At 44.9% G+C, this 16,927-nt stretch overlaps 1 protein-coding gene across 4 annotated transcripts; it reads left to right on the forward strand.

Moving 5' to 3' along the window:
• Window positions 1–1,869: 1,869 nt before the first annotated feature.
• ttc41 (tetratricopeptide repeat domain 41) lies at window positions 1,870–15,815 on the forward strand. Of its 4 annotated transcripts, none has more exons than XM_035748858.2 (17): window positions 1,874–2,449; window positions 5,578–6,417; window positions 6,619–6,805; window positions 6,969–7,186; window positions 10,057–10,211; window positions 10,363–10,846; window positions 11,018–11,257; window positions 11,501–11,690; window positions 11,901–12,094; window positions 12,212–12,271; window positions 12,398–12,528; window positions 12,861–13,050; window positions 13,191–13,341; window positions 13,537–13,689; window positions 13,887–14,023; window positions 14,143–14,269; window positions 14,391–15,815. In XM_035748858.2, the coding sequence occupies exons 2-17, from the start codon at window positions 5,613–5,615 to the stop codon at window positions 15,004–15,006; spliced, it is 4,038 nt and encodes a 1,345-aa protein (XP_035604751.1). In that variant the 5' UTR covers window positions 1,874–2,449; window positions 5,578–5,612; the 3' UTR covers window positions 15,007–15,815. The 4 variants fall into 4 exon arrangements, with proteins under 4 accessions (XP_035604752.1, XP_035604753.1, XP_035604751.1 ...); XM_052492243.1 differs by having other exon boundaries at window positions 1,876–2,449; window positions 5,877–6,417; XM_035748859.2 differs by lacking the exons at window positions 14,143–14,269; window positions 14,391–15,815 and having other exon boundaries at window positions 1,870–2,449; window positions 13,824–14,022.
• The last annotated feature ends 1,112 nt before the right edge of the window (window positions 15,816–16,927 follow it).

Consider the following 16,927-nt stretch of genomic DNA (forward strand, 5'->3'; position numbering starts at 1 on the left):
TGCAAACTCCATAGCCCTGTTCAGTCTGAGCCAATATTCAAATGGTTGTTCATCAGTCAGAGGTAATGTGGCATAAAAGTCAGCAAGGGGCATGCTTGAAAAACAGCGTCACTAAAATGTTGTTTCAGTATGTCAAAGATGGGACTCGGGCCTTTAGATAAATCAATGGAGGGATTGCTGCGTATGCCAACTTTAACAACATCGCGGGCCCTTCCCATAAGCCTGCCCATAACCTCAACTGCTTGGTCCATCACAGACACGCCCCTCTTACGCATGTAAACCATGACCATATCCTCCCACTCATGCACTGTGCAGTTTTCATAGCCATCCCCCGAAAATACACCGGTTCCCTGATACCAGACTTCAATACCAGGTTCAGGCCTGACACATCAATACCCCTCGAGCTGCATACACTCCCCATAACATTGTCCCCAACATGTCCAGCAATTGCCTTTGACTCCAAACAGGAGGCAATGTTCTCCCCCAATGGAATGACCAATCTGCTGTACTATGTCTGCTATGAAATCCATGGAGACCTCCCCACTCCCTGTATTTGGCAAACCTCTTTCATACACATCCTTGGGCGTGTCCATGGATAAACTATCATCAAAACCCTCCAGTTTGGGCATAGGTGTAGAAGCAACTGGAATTTTGGCTGAACCCCTACCCACAGATGGTGACAGATTAAATGACAGGAAACCCCTACCTCTCCCAACACCTTCCATTTTAACAATGGGAAATCAACACCCTAATGAAAATGTAAACAGCAAAACATGTATAAATATATCACCTAAATCTCACCTATATCTAGTACACTGGTAAAACTCACCCTACTTATATCAGATATACATCAGAATTGCAAATAAACAAGTAACACAAAAGTTATCCTTTGTCTGTGAAGACCCTCAGAGAGAGAAATTATCAATTGCAATAATAAAACGTTCTAGTGGCGCCATCTTGTGGCGAAATGCGATATCGCCAAACTGCACCAGCAACGTCTTATCTGATTCTTCAACAGCAACCACGGCGAAGTTCTGGGATGGAAATCCAACGAAGGATGATCCGATCCAGAAGAACAGTCACGGCACCACTGTAACAGTACTCTTCTGGCGTTGTGTACATCAGTCATCGACACGGAACTCCAATATGTAGCACCAATCATGTAGCTTTATTCTGATAAGAACGACACAAGATTGCACGTCATGCAATGCCCGTCTCACCATCCAACTCTGCACTCACGCACGCTGGTTTGGTGCTTGTTCACTGGGCAGTTACCAAAATAATACAATTACAATATAATATCTTTAACAATGTACCTGATAAGAACGACACAAGATTGCACGTCATGCAATGCCCGTCTCACCATCCAACTCTGCACTCACGCACTGTACAAAATATATGAACCCCCCCCACCAGACACAGTAAGTTGCTAGCTAATACTGGCGTGAATTCTCTACAACAAAATGCACAACAAATATTCTCCAAAAACCCCTGCATCTTATGTGTGATGTTTGAATAACATTTACAAACTATTTGATATAAATTGTACATTTAAATAATCACTTGAGAGCATAAAATCACTTTTGACGTACGGTGCTTTGCAACCAACAACTTACCGCTGGTTTGGTGCTTGTTCACTGGGACGATTCTAACTGGAACATCCCCCCTCGTAAGCAAGCTACGCAAACCAGCCAATAAGATGCCATGTTGAGTAGGTGAAGGCAAGACAAACTCAAACCAAAAAACCCATTGGCTTAACAATAAAGTGGCAAGGGGAATCACCAATATAACCCTGTTACACAACAATAACCAATGGCAGAAGATTTCGCCGCTTCAATCTTCCAATCGTGGTATTACATGGCCGATTGTACATGTTCAAAGCGTGGCTAGTTTCCATTGGCCGAATAACACGTTTAACAAGGATTTTGTTATCATAAAAAGCGATAAGATCATGTCTGATACATTGCAACACGTCATTAGAAATATATACATTCATCAGCACATTTACAGTGTAACAATTTATGATAGGCTCATCCGGAAGCCCATACGTTCACCTTGACTACCACTGTTGCTATGGCTTGTCGTGCACAACTTCTCAGCGAAGTACCAGGCATGCATTGACATCGACGCTGTACTAAAACGATCAAGCACCTCAGACTACCTACAAACATACTTTTAGTTTGCCAAATGCATATATTTTGCCAGGAAAAACATCTACTCTACAGATAGCTTTCAGATGTATTTATAACGTGAGCCATTTTAATCGGGATCACACAGACAGCCTTGTGATCTGGCAACCATCTCTGGAACGAACTATTGGCCTTGTGATCTGGCAACCATCCCTGGAACGAACTATTGGCCTTGTGATCTGGCAACCATCTCTGGAACGAACTATTGGCCTTGTGATCTGGCAACCATCCCTGGAACGAACTATTGGCCGCTAGTACAGGTATCAAAACTTTTATGGAATTTTGTTTGTCAACTATTGTCCATTCACACGTGGCTTAGTCTGTGTGTGTCTCTCTGTGTGTGTGTGTCCAGGTGCGTGCTTTGATTTATGAAATGAGTCTATTTGGAATAGCTACTCATCTATTTCAAATGCCAGCATTCACTTGCTTGTGCAATTGTCACAGGCTGTAGATCTCAAAACAACATATTTGGTATGGAATAGACCCTCCCCTTTCTTTTTCATGTGATCAGAGTTTTTCTCCTTCCTCGTTTTGAAACCATGCCAGCGACTCAGATGCAGACACTACCAACCCACCTCTCAACTGCTAACAACATTCAGCTGCTCGTCTACATTCAATTGAACTCATTCTCCCTCATCTTCAGTCTCACAACGATTGACAATTTCAACTCCTCCACCTGTAACTCTTCCAACTTCAACTGCACCTCTGGAATCCCTGATTCCACCGACTGGCACCATGATCAGTGGAGTCGTCCTGGCTCTCTGCTATCTTCTGGGCATAACATAGCTGTGATCAGCTGTTGGCATCTGTACTAATACAAATTGAGTATGAAACTGTTCTTGAGCCTGGCGTGTCAGATATGCTGAGCCTGCTAATATGCGTGCTGCTATTGGTCTATGCAATACTCTTCAGCTGGGACTTGGGCAACAGTCTCTGCAAGCTGTTTGTCTTCGTTGCCTACTGCTGTACATTCTCCAGCCTGCTGACCATCCTGTTGATGAGTATCCAGCGCTACTACCAAGTTCTGCACCCCAGTGCTGGGTCAGGTGGCGTGAGGGGAGTTTGGGGAGGTGGTTGTTTCCCATACTGTGAGGTGTTGTGGTTGTAATATCTTCACTGTTCCTGACAGTCAACATGGAGGAGGGGGAGGACAACCATCTCCATTCTGTTTACTATAAGAGATGTAAACACAAGTATAGCCCTGGGGTGGGAGGTTTGGTGATTTCGATACCTGTCTCCCTCCGACTAACATCCTACATCCGCCTCCATAAGAGAGTGAAACATTCAGCTTTCTTCCCGAAAGTCCAGGATGACCAGACATGTGACCAGCATCATTGTGACTTTTGTCATCTGTTCAATGCCATTCCAAGTTGTTATCATGCTAAACATGTCAGGATATTTGGCCAAGTCTGAAAACTTGAAAAACTTCTCTAACCAGTTGTATTACAGACCTATGCCAACAGTTGCCTGAATCCATTTCTCTTTGACTTCGCTTCCTGTAACTTCTGCCAGAAGAATGGCCAGTCAGAAGACACCGCGATGCAGCTTCAAATGTGTCCTGTCCACAGTCCACCAAACATGTGACATATCTGACACACTCACACACAAGTGTTTTATTTATGTTACAGGTTTGGCCTACATCAAGCTAGATGTTTTCACAAATTGGGTTTTATTAGGTGTGAGTTCATCTTAATTTAGATGTTTATCTTATTTTTTTCTTATGTTCCCCTCTAGTTCTGTAGATATCTAGTCACTGAGCAGTTTTTTTGTGGGAAATATGCACTGTTCCCTGCATGTCATGAATTTGCAGTACATATTTACTAGAGGTCGACCGATTATGATTTTTCAATACCGATACTGATTATTGGAGGACCAAAAAAAGCCTATTGATTTAATCACTTGATTTTTATTATTAAAAATGTATACATATATTTGTAATAATGACAATTACAACAATACTGAATGAACACTTATTTTAACTTGATATAATACATTAATAAAATCTATTTAGTCTCAAATAAATAATGAGACATGCTCAATTTGGTTTAAATAATGCAAAAACACAGTGTTGGGGAAGAAAGTAAAAGTGCAATATGTGCCATGTAAAAAAGCTAACGTTTCAGTTCCTTGCTCAGAACATATGAAAGCTGGTGGTTCAATATTCCCAGTTCTTCAATATTCCCAGTTAAGATATTTAAGGTTATAGTTATTATAGGAATTATGACGCGTTGACTATTTCCCTCTATACCATTTGTATTTCATTTCCCTTTGACTATTGGATGTTCTAATAGGCACTTTAGTATTGCATGCCTAATCTCAGGAGTTGATAGGCTTGACATACATGATCAACGCAGTGCATCAAGCATTGCTAAGAACTGCTGGCAAACGCAGTAAAGTTTGAATGAATGCTTACGAGCCAGCTGCTGCCTACCACCGCTGTCAGACTGCTCTATCAAATCATAGACTTAATTAGAATATAATAAACACAGAAATACGAGCCTTTGGTCATTAAGTCCGGAAACTATCATTTAGAAAACAAAACGTTTATTCTTTCAGTGAAATACAGAACCGTTCTGTATTTTATCTAACGGGTGGCATCCCTAAGTCTAAATATTGCTGTTACAATGCACAACCTTCAATGTTATGTCATAATTATGTAACATTCTGGCAAATTAGTTCGCAACGAGCCAGGCGGCCCAAACTGTTATATATATATATATATATATATATATATATATATATATATATATGCATATATAATTACTCTGCGTGCAATGAATGCAAGAGAAGTGACACAATTTCCCTAGTTAATATTGCCTTCTAACATGCATTTCTTTTAACTAAATATGCAGGTTTAAAAATATATACTTCTGTGTATTGATTTTAAGAAAGTCATTGATGTTTATGGTTAGGTACATTCATGCAACGATTGTGCTTTTGTTAAATCATCACTCGTTTGGTGAAGTAGGCTGTGATTCGATGATAAAATTAACAGGCACCGCATTGATTATATGCAAGGCAGGACAAGCTAGTTAACCTAGTAAAATCATCAACCATGTGTAGTTAACTAGTGATTATGTGAAGATTTATCTTGTAAAAAAAACAATCAGTTTAATGCTAGCTAGCAACTTACCTTGGCTCCTTGCTGCTCTCGCATAACAGGTGCTCAGCCTGCCATGCAGTTTACTCCTGAAATGCAATGTAATCGGCCATAATCGGAATCCAAAAATGACGATTACTGATTGTTATGAAAACTTGAAATCGGCCCTAATTAATCGGTCAACCTCTAATATTTACACCAATAATACCATGTACTTGCCAAACACTGTGGCTAGATATCTAGTTGATGATTATTCCCGATATGCTTGTTTTTCATTATTTTGTTCAGAGGGGCACAGCAGGTCACAGCTACAACGGCCTGAGATGGACCCACAGGAGGGAGGCCGGGGAGGGTCATACTCCACCGCCCCTCCTGTTACTGCTCCTCTCCAGCCCGTGCTGTGCTCCGTACCTGGAGATCTGTCTCAGGAGTGGCACTACCTGAGAACACAGGTGTTCCCCCACCTGGATGCCCTCTGCCAGGCCAGAGGCACCTGCTTCAGACCATTGGACACCCAGTGGGTTGACTGGGAGAGCCATCGTCCCTCTGACCTCCCTGACAATAGTACCTCCCTCTCCTCCCAGCAGTTGAAGATCAGCCTAGACCTTATCACCCGCTCCTCCTCCTTCCTCTGCCTCCTGGGCCACCGATACGGCCCCTTCAGGCTGCAGCAGGACCCCACACCTCTCCCAGCTGCTGGTCCAGAACGAGAAGCCCTCTCTGTGGTGGAGAGGAACCTGAATGTTGCAGCAGATGGAGGCTACCCCTGGGTCCTCACAGGGAGGAACCAGAAGTGCTCCCTGACAGAGCTGCAGATCACCCAGGCAGCCCTGATGGGTGATACCAGACACTGCTTCTTCTACTTCAGAGACTACTCTTTCCATGGGGAAGAGGAGGATGAAGACAGGTACACAGATGAAGGTCAGAGGTCGTTGCTCAGTGTGTTCTCCAAACTGACAGCGGAGGAGAGACACAGAGCCAGGGAGCTGAAGAACAGGGTAGTGGACAGCCTGCAACCTGTAAGGTTCTTCAGAACGCTGCAGGATCTGGGGGACCTAGTGAAGAGGGACTGGAAGTGCCTCATGGAACAGCTCTATGGGTCCCTGGACCTGCAGCCAACCTGTTCAGGTAAGTGAACCAGTGCAGCTCAGTTCTGTTAGTTGAGCTAGTTCTGTTTACATCTACTTTGTTTAATTCCATTTAGTTCAACCAGCTTTGAAAAGACGGCGAAGATGACTAACGTAGCTCAGTCTGGTTCATATTTGTGTTTTTCAGTGGTCTGCCTGATCTTCCAAGCCCTAAAGCAGTGTTTTCTCCCCTGCGCTTTAGGCCTCCTGGACTCCCTTGATAGATGTTATCATGAAGGTGCTGTCCAGGCTCTGTGTCGCTGGTTTGCCCCCTCCACCCAGACCACTGCTGTCACGGAGGCACTCAACACATTTACTGCCTCTCTCACTCATTCTGACACGTCTCAGAGTCTAGCAACCTCAAGGAATTCAACCATTAAGTTAACAGGGTAAGCATTTTGGTGTCCACATTAAGCTGGAATCAGTGGTGAATTACTGTGAGATTTGCCATACTTAAAAGTAGATGGAGTCATGCATTCATAGTGTTACGATATTTTTTTAATCAATGGAAAACATATTTTGACTGTCCTTCCTATTTTATTTTGCCCTCAGCGACTATGACAAACGTGATTCCGATGGGTCTATTTTCCTGCTCTGTGGTGAAAGGGGTTGTGGGAAGTCTTCACTGGCCGCCCGGTGGCTTCAGGAGTTCCGGAAGAAGAATCCTAGAATTCCAGCCATCCCTCACTTCTGTGGAATCAGCAGCTCCAGTGTGGATATCAGATCTGTACTGAGACGCATCACCACTGAGCTACGCCTGGCCCATTATGGTAAACACTCCGGAGTGTGATTGCCTATGTCTGTGAGGGATAGAAACGACTACAATGACATCAGCATATGACACTTCTGTCATCTAATTCCAAATGTAACCCGTTATAGCACTGTTGTATACTTACATTCCCAATTTGACATTTTATTCAGAAATTTGTTTACACTCAATTACTTTTCTGGTGAATATAACCTTTACTGCTAGATAAGATGTACTTCAATACTGACTTTAAAAAAAAAAGATGTCTTTACTCTGTGAGAAACCAAACACTGACCTTGATCTTAAGAAAGAAACAAGGTCAACAGTGTCATACCACTTGTCTGGTCTAGACCAGTGAGACAGACCGATGGTTCCCTCTCATCTCACTCTTCTAAGTAACTAGTGTGGTATTTCTATTTTTGATGTATACATTTGATTTATTCAGGGGAACCTAATTGAAACCAGGGTCTCATTCTCAATGGTGCCCTGAGAACAAACAATAAACAAATCAACATGGTAATACAATAAAACAGCAAAAAATCAACTAAAAGATATAACAACCATGTCATGCATGTAGATGCATTGTGGTTCAGTGACACACATGGCCATGGCATAAACAGACGGCCATAAACAGACGGCCATAGACAGACGGCCATAGACAGACGGCCATAGACAGACGGCCATAGACAGACGGCCATAGACAGACGGCCATAGACAGACGGCCATAAACAGACGGCCATAGACAGACGGCCATAAACAGACGGCCATAGACAGAGGCTATTAGTGCTTTTAGTATTTCTTTTTAGTGCAGCCCAGGAGGAAAACTGTTCAAATGTTTTTTTTATAAAAAAAACACTATTTTGGTATTTGTTTCATTAGTTCACGAATCAAACTGTGACACATATTTTGAAAGTTCTATATCTTGAAAACTTGATTGATGACGTGCAAAACATTTTGGGACTGTATCAACAGTGGGCTAATGAAACCAATACCAAAATATTGTTTTTGAGTGGTATTTCTCTTCAACTCGTTAAGGCTACACATTTACTGTTATTCTGTCTCTGTACTAGGGCCCCAGGCTGAGTGGAGTTAGGGGTTGTTATTGTGTCTCTGTACTTGGGCCCCAGGCTGAGTGGAGTTAGGGGTTGTTATTGTGTCTCTGTACTTGGGCCCCAGGCTGAGTGGAGTGAGGGGTTGTTATTGTGTCTCTGTACTTGGGCCCCAGGCTGAGTGGAGTGAGGGGTTGTTATTGTGTCTCTGTACTAGGGCCCCAGGCTGAGTGGAGTGAGGGGTTGTTATTGTGTCTCTGTACTTGGGCCCCAGGCTGAGTGGAGTGAGGGGTTGTTATTGTGTCTCTGTACTAGGGCCCCAGGCTGAGTGGAGTGAGGGGTTGTTATTGTGTCTCTGTACTAGGGCCCCAGGCTGAGTGGAGTTAGGGGTTGTTATTGTGTCTCTGTACTAGGGCCCCAGGCTGAGTGGAGTGAGGGGTTGTTATTGTGTCTCTGTACTAGGGCCCCAGGCTGAGTGGAGTTAGGGGTTGTTATTGTGTCTCTGTACTAGGGCCCCAGGCTGAGTGGAGTTAGGGGTTGTTATTGTGTCTCTGTACTAGGGCCCCAGGCTGACTGGAGTGAGGGGTTGTTATTGTGTCTCTGTACTAGGGCCCCAGGCTGACTGGAGTGAGGGGTTGTTATTGTGTCTCTGTACTAGGGCCCCAGGCTGAGTGGAGTGAGGGGTTGTTATTGTGTCTCTGTACTAGGGCCCCAGGCTGAGTGGAGTGAGGGGTTGTTATTGTGTCTCTGTACTAGGGCCCCAGGCTGACTGGAGTGAGGGGTTGTTATTGTGTCTCTGTACTAGGGCCCCAGGCTGAGTGGAGTGAGGGGTTGTTATTGTGTCTCTGTACTAGGGCCCCAGGCTGAGTGGAGTGAGGGGTTGTTATTGTGTCTCTGTACTAGGGCCCCAGGCTGAGTGGAGTGAGGGGTTGTTATTGTGTCTCTGTACTAGGGCCCCAGGCTGAGTAGGGCCCCAGGGAGTGGAGGGGTTGTTATTGTGTCTCTGTACTAGGGCCCCAGGCTGAGTGGAGTTAGGGGTTGTTATTGTGTCTCTGTACTAGGGCCCCAGGCTGAGTGGAGTGAGGGGTTGTTATTGTGGCTAGGGCCCCAGGCTGAGTGGAGTTAGGGGTTGTTATTGTGTCTCTGTACTAGGGCCCCAGGCTGACTAGGGCCCCAGGGAGTGAGGGGTTGTTATTGTGTCTCTGTACTAGGGCCCCAGGCTGAGTGGAGTGAGGGGTTGTTATTGTGTCTCTGTACTAGGGCCCCAGGCTGAGTGGAGTGAGGGGTTGTTATTGTGTCTCTGTATTAGGGCCCCAGGCTGAGTGGAGTGAGGGGTTGTTATTGTGTCTCTGTACTAGGGCCCCAGGCTGAGTGGAGTGAGGGGTTGTTATTGTGTCTCTGTACTAGGGCCCCAGGCTGAGTGGAGTGAGGGGTTGTTATTGTGTCTCTGTACTAGGGCCCCAGGCTGAGTGGAGTGAGGGGTTGTTATTGTGTCTCTGTACTAGGGCCCCAGGCTGAGTGGAGTGAGGGGTTGTTATTGTGTCTCTGTACTAGGGCCCCAGGCTGAGTGGAGTGAGGGGTTGTTATTGTGTCTCTGTACTAGGGCCCCAGGCTGAGTGAGGGGTTGTTATTGTGTCTCTGTACTAGGGCCCCAAGCTGAGTGGAGTTAGGGGTTGTTATTGTGTCTCTGTACTAGGGTCCCAGGCTGACTGGAGTGAGGGGTTGTTATTGTGTCTCTGTACTAGGGCCCCAGGCTGAGTGGAGTGAGGGGTTGTTATTGTGTCTCTGTACTAGGGCCCCAGGCTGAGTGGAGTGAGGGGTTGTTATTGTGTCTCTGTACTAGGGTCCCAGGCTGACTGGAGTGAGGGGTTGCAGCACCATGTAAAGCCAGATCATGTGGTTCAGGCCTTCTCTGCTGCGGCTGCTCTGGGACCCTGTGTTCTAGTTCTGGACGGACTAGACAGACTTACCGGGACCCTCGGGCTCTCAATGCAGGAGGTAATGCCTTACTTTGCCCAGACCACTACCAGTGGTGGTTCTTGTACAGTGTATTTTATATTGATAGCATTGAAATAAATCAAGACTAAAAACAAAGCATATTGTTTCATATAGTGAACATGAATTCATAACGTTTATTATTCATTGACAGGTGAAGGACCTATGCTGGCTCCCTGACCCTCTGCCTCCCCAGTGTAAGATCCTCATCACAGCGACCTCCACAGACGTCACCTACCAGAGGCTGACCCTCCGCCCAGACGTTCACACCCTCCCCTGGCCCGGCCTGTCAGACCCCTGGGTCCGCCGCAGCGTCCTGCTCCAACACCTTACCCTGCCCTGCCAGGAGCCGCACAGGACCCTACTGCAATTCATCTTGGGAACCACTACCAGGCCGGGAATGGGCCGCCTGCCGCTGTTCCTGGCGGTGGTGGCTAGCGAGCTGCAGACGTGCCGCATCCTGAGGGGAAAGGAGGAGGAGGAGGAGTTGATAGAGGAGTATGTGGAAGTGGATTCTATGGCGGAGCTGTGGGCCAGGGTGATTCAGCGCTGGATCAATGACTATGGCGGGGTCAGTGAGGGTACGGCCAGTCAAGCCAAAGGAACGGGAGGGCCTAGCTCTCAGGTGTCCAAGATAGGTGGGATCATCTTTACCCTCTCTAGTTATTCAGTTGTGATTTTTTTTAAGTGCCGTACAGCAAGAATAACCACTGTAATGTTTTCTCAATAAAGGTGAAGAAATAACATTGTTAGTTGTGGCACTCTATGATGAATTGTTGTATCTAACCTTACTGCTTCCTTCTCTCCAGATCTCAGAGGCTGGGTATGGGACACTCTATGCCTGGTTCACCTCTCCCATGCTGGGCTGACTGAGGAGCAGGTCCTGGTCCTGCTGGAGGTTCTTGGTTATCCTGGGTCCATACGGGTTCTACCTCTGGAGTGGGCCCGGTTCCGCACTGCTGCTGGGCCCTGGGTACAGGAGAGACCCAATGGAACACTGAGCCTCACCCATCAATCAATGGGCCAAGCCATGGACCTCCTCCTGCTGAGTGAGTGGCAGATGGGAGCGGAAGTTACAAGCCTAGAAATAGAAAGCATAGAATGGACATTTTACAATGGCCTTCATTTGTTGGTCCTTCAAACATGGTGGTGCTTTTACTTGGTTGATCATCTTTGTCTAACAATGAAAGTGAAGTATCTGCATGTAAGTGGAACTCTTCTGCACTAAGGAGTCCAACTGACCAATCATTTCAATTCCACTTCTCCTTAGTCTTCTACTTTTTGATCTGTAGGGGTCCGTCCCGGTAAAGGTTCAGGGGGCTTGAGGAGGACCAGACAGGGCTACCATCTCAGCCTGGCCCAGTTCTTCCAGAGGCAGAGCAGGGAGCTCTGTAGCTGGCCTCAGATCCTGGAGGAGCTCCCCTGGCACCTGGAGCAGAGTGAGGCCTGGAGGGAGCTACACACCTTCTTCATAGACCCACAGTAAGAGCATGGACATACTTCACACATAAGGACACTAGGGGCACACAAAGTTACTGTTGGGTAAAATAGTTTAGCCACAGATTAACTGTCATCATATATTTAACTTAACACTTTAAAACTGGGTGAGCCTTTTTTTTTATCAGATTACAGATTCACATGTTTATCCATCATTTATTTACATAACGGTATCCACATACTATCTGACCCGAGGACTGTAGAGCACCTGTCTACAACTTGGAGCCAGTCTCCTCAGCTGAGAATGGATGTTGTCAGGTACTGGACTGTCCTGATCCTCAGAGGTTATGACCCCAACACCTCGTACCAGAGCCTGCTGGGTAAGGGAAGCCAACCTCCTACTTTTATCCAATCAGGGCGATGGGCATTCCCTCCTGCTACACATACAGGTAAAATCATCATGGTTACATATTTCAACACGCATTCAGTGGCGATCAGTTATAACGACATGGAACTGTAGATATACCATCCGTAAATAATGTAGCTATTGTCTCTATTCAATCCAGAGCAGAGAGAGGCACACAGCAACATGGCCTTCATGACTGAGTCCCAAAGTAACGGCAAAGGTAATTATTCATCACTGATAACAAATTGATTATTGAGGATGTCTTAGTGTTACCAGTCATCATCAGTGATCCTATGTGACCAGTGATGATTATGACTGTTTTATATTGTTTGTTCCCCACCTGTAGAAGATGGTTGTCAGTGGGATCCAGGTGTGAAAGGGAGAGTGGAGTTGTTGGTCTCTGAGTTGCTGCTCTGTCTGAACAGGAAGGGGGAAGCAGAGCAGATCCTACTGCAGGCTGAGAACTCCCTCACACAGGTTAGTTAGACCCACCACTCACTCTTAAAGGGAAACTTTATTTTCTTTAGTTTATTTTCTTTAGCTTTCATTAGTCCACTGTCGATACTGGGTACATCATCATGATGATGAATGATGATGATGATGAAAAATAAAAAAAATTCAAGAAGATCGTTTTGAGTGGATTGTCCCTTTAAATCCTAGCCACGATGCTAAGACTTTGCTTTAACACTGTAATTGCTCTAGTAATACCATTTTATGTTCTTAGTGTATAGTCTTTCACTCAGTTATGAAAGGCTTTCATACAGCCTGCTGAAATGATCGCTCTGCTTCCCAATTTCTTGTCATTTCAGGCTGGTGAGCAGGACAGAGACGGGGAGAGTGTGATGTTACTGCTGACAGTGCGGCAGATTTTGGCTGAGCTCTATGTGGAGACGGACCAGCACAGAGAGGCAGAGACATACTGTAGATCAGCTCTGGTGACCGCCCAGACTCTCACCGCTACCTGCCTTGAGAGACATGAGAGGATCACTGTTGGAAAGGGTATCTGTCCAGAGAGTTGGTGCACTATGGGTCTCATGTTTTTAAATAATCAACCTGATGATGTATTGTTTCATTCACAAAGTAAGTAAATGCTTTTAGTGTGCTGAAATGATATGTATTTCATGTTTCACCCCTATCAGGTCAGTTGCTTTGTGTGCTCTGCCAGCTGCTGTTTGCAGACGTCCAAACCATCGAGGCCTCTCAGATACTCAGTGACATCATCAATATGGGACACCACAAACTCCACCTGTGTGCTCAGGCCACTGTATCACTGCTCTGTGGGATACACAGGTGTGTATTAAATAGCATAAATAGGTATAGTCTCATGCGTGACGCTTCTATACTTCATAGGTTCAGCTACAGGGGTTTCTATGTCTTTTTCTGTTGTTAGACCTAAACCCACGTGTATGACTTTTGATACTCTATGTCTCAATTTAGGCAAGCTAAGATTAATGTCATGATCTTTTAAAAATGTATATGTGACAGACTCAGCCTGCAAGACCCACATGGTGCTGAGAAGCACCTCCAGGTTGCCTTGGAGACCAGGAGGCGCTGGTATGGTAAAGAGCACCCTCTAGTGGTGGAGGTGGAGGAATGCCTGGCAGACATCTTGGCCGACACCTGCGCTGACACAGCAGGGTGAGACTTCTCTTCTAGTGTTCTTCTTCTCCTCTTTTTCGTCATTAATCATGTCCTCCATTGTCTCCTCAGTAGTTTATTCTCTGTCATTGTTCTCCCTCTTCTTTCTCTTCCTCCTCCCATCCGATCCTCAGTAGTTTACTCAGTCAGTCACAGTATATGAATGTCACAGTGTGGTGAAGATATGACGTGTTCAGGTTGAGGCAGAGGCTAGCAGTGGAGCTGTATCGACACACGGTGCACGTCAAAGACCAGGACATGAAGCTTTGTCCCCCCGCATCGCCGTGTCTTCAGGCGAAGGGATGCAGCCTCGCAGGCACTTTGGTCAAACTTGGTAATTGTTTCATTTTTCAAACAGAGGCACCACAACTCTCAATCATTCTTACACTTTTTTTCTTGACTGTTAGCAACTGCACAGAGTGTGATATGTTGAGCTTGTGTGTGTCATGGCAGGCAGGCAGATATTTCATGGCTCCGGTAAGACAGAGAGTAGAGAGGCTGTTGAACTGCTGCAGAGAGCTCTGGACCTGTATATCTGCTTCCTGGGGTCTGATCACACACTGACCAGGGACTTACAACAGTAACCCTTCTTCAGCTCCTACACAATTTAAAATGCTAACATTTTCTTCTTGCATTTTCATAGGATCTAAGAGAAAGTTACAGGTCATTGGACCTAACAGAGTTGAACTTTGTCCTTTTAGGGTTTTAAACACAGAATCCAGGAGACCTCTGACCCCTCAGGTCCCCAGGTCCACACCCCTCTCCCACATCTCCACTAGGAGACTAAGCAGTGGGACCAGACCCAATACAGCTGCACCCCTCCACTCCCACCTGGCCTGGTACAGGGGCACCACACACACCCCTCTGGACCCTTCCGTAAACAGATCCCTGTCAGCCCCATCCAACAAGTCCCGCAATACACAGCCAGAATTGAAACCAGAACCAGTGGAGTACCAGAACCACAACAACAGACAGAACCGACGGTCTTCTTCTCCCAGGACCTGGTCTGCCTTCCAGACCACAGTGTTCGGGCCACAGAGTGACATCAGAAACCTGATCTCAGAACTCAAACCCAGTCCTGCTTCAGCACCGGGCTTTCGTTCCATAGACAGGACCCGGGTGCTGCATAGGGCAGGCTGGTGCCACCTACCAGGCAGGTACGTGCTGGAGGAACGGACAGTAACAGCTTTGAACAGAGAGATTGGATACCCTTTGCACACACAGAGATGCACCCCTCTGGTCAGACAGACAGGCCAGGGACAGGGAGGAGAACAGAGCTGGAGAGACAGAGTGTCTTATTCTGCCAGGAAGCAATAGAGAGAAGAGAAAGATCTAGAGAAGAATGGTGACCACTGAACTGTTTGAGTGTTTAATCTTTTACCACTTTTCATACCAATCAGCTGTTTTCTTTTCAATATTGAAATTGGTCAAAATACATTTTTAAAAAATGTAATTTTTGCATGTTTAAATGGAGTGAAATGGCCCCTATTTTGTATAGAAAATAAATGATTTGACTTCACTTCATGTTGTCAAATGAATCGATCCTTTTTTGTTTTCTGTAGGGTTGCATCTAAATATTGATAAAATGTTTTGTAAGATGGTTTATCTCCTCATCCTGTTGTGCAACAACATTGACCTTTTCTCTTAGAAGGCAATACTTAGGACCCAAAAGTGGGTGATGTAATCAACCATTGTAAGCACTAGTAAACAATGTGAGTGAAAACATTAATTGAGCAACATGTTACAGATGCTCTGAAGTAGGACAACGCCAGTTTGGACCTTTCCATGTGATGTAGAGTTTGGGTCATGAGTTCAAAGGTGTGTATTTGTGTAGAATTGAGTGTGTTTGTGTGTCACCTTTAATAGGGGAGGGCGGGCTCGTGGTAGTGGCTGAAGTGGAATTAGTGGAGTGGTATCAAATAAGTCAATACGATCGGAATGGTTCATGCTGCAGGGAAGGCAGCGGGGTAACTGACCAATAGGAACCCTACAGGTGTTGTGCCGAAAATCTCCCCCCCTTCGAGTGAACGCGCACAAACTCAATTCTTCATTGCTGCGAATTGCTTGCTAGTTGAGATTTCACTAGTAATGTCTGCAGTCAAGAAATAAATCTCTGTCAAAATTAATCTCTCCCTTGTCTTATTTGACTAGTAGTTGTTCTGAAATGTTTATTGCTTGCTAACATTGTACTCCCTCCTCTGTTTAATATAACACACATACATGAATTATTCATTTACGTTGCCTATCCTGACGTGAAGTTGGTTCTCTAGAAAGTTTATGGAAATTAGAAGGGAGTTGGGGGGGGTTCGACAAGGCCATTTTCTTGCCTGACGAAATTCTCCCCCCCTTGGGGCTGCAAGACCTGGCACACTTCATAATCATTTTGGTAGCTCATGTTGACCAGTAGTGTGTGCCACAGAAAGTAAAATTAGAGTATAAAGAAGCAAACATTTTATTGTAGAAGCATTTTGTAATGTTTAAGAAAATAAAGATAATACACAAATATATGATAATACAAGCGTATCATTACAATCTTTATAATCCACAACTGAGATGCAGATAATATACAGTATGTTTTTCATAGCAGTGTGGCCATATCACCTTATAGTCAGAAGAAGAATGAGTGTCTGTTTGTGTATGTGGTATATATTGGATTTTGGACAAGCCACAGTGATGGAAAATAAATCAGTTCATTCTGTATTTTTATTGTATATCATATCTGTGAGGCAAGACAATACCATATATTATGATTAAAAAGACAACCCAAACCTGTTGTATCATTTGAGGTTAACTAAATGTAGAAATAAAGACTGGGAGAATAAAGTGGATTAGGGAAGAGTCAATGTACCTTTAGCAAATCAAATGTATTTTTAAGTTATCAATTTGTACAGTATATGCCGAAACCATAAATACATGTTTTGGTAAATGTCGCATTACATGATTGAATCTACCATATTCTAAAATGTAACATGTACAGTATATTATATGCAATATGATAAGTAGAAAACGGCTACCTAACCTGTTCAATGCTAGAGTAAAGCACAACAAACATTGTTTTTATTATAAACATAGAGCAACTGTCACGCCCTGACCATAGAGAGCCTTTTTATTCTCTATTTTGGTTAGGTCGGGGTGTGACTAGGGTGGGTAATCTAGGTTGTTTTATTTCTATGTTGGCCTGGTATGGTTCCCAATCAGAGGCAGCTGTTTATCGTTGTCTCTGATTGGGGATCATATT

Source organism: Oncorhynchus keta, chromosome 33, assembly GCF_023373465.1.
Source record: "Oncorhynchus keta strain PuntledgeMale-10-30-2019 chromosome 33, Oket_V2, whole genome shotgun sequence".
Classification (NCBI taxonomy): domain Eukaryota; kingdom Metazoa; phylum Chordata; class Actinopteri; order Salmoniformes; family Salmonidae; genus Oncorhynchus; species Oncorhynchus keta.

Coding starts and splice junctions, on each gene's coding strand:
- ttc41 (XM_035748858.2), top strand. CDS start 5,613: ATGGACCCACAGGAGGGAGGCCGGGGAGGGTCATACTCCACCGCCCCT. Junction 10,847..11,017: donor CTCTCAGGTGTCCAAGATAG/GTGGGATCATCT, acceptor CCTTCTCTCCAG/ATCTCAGAGGCTGGGTATGG. Junction 14,024..14,142: donor AGGCACTTTGGTCAAACTTG/GTAATTGTTTCA, acceptor GTGTCATGGCAG/GCAGGCAGATATTTCATGGC.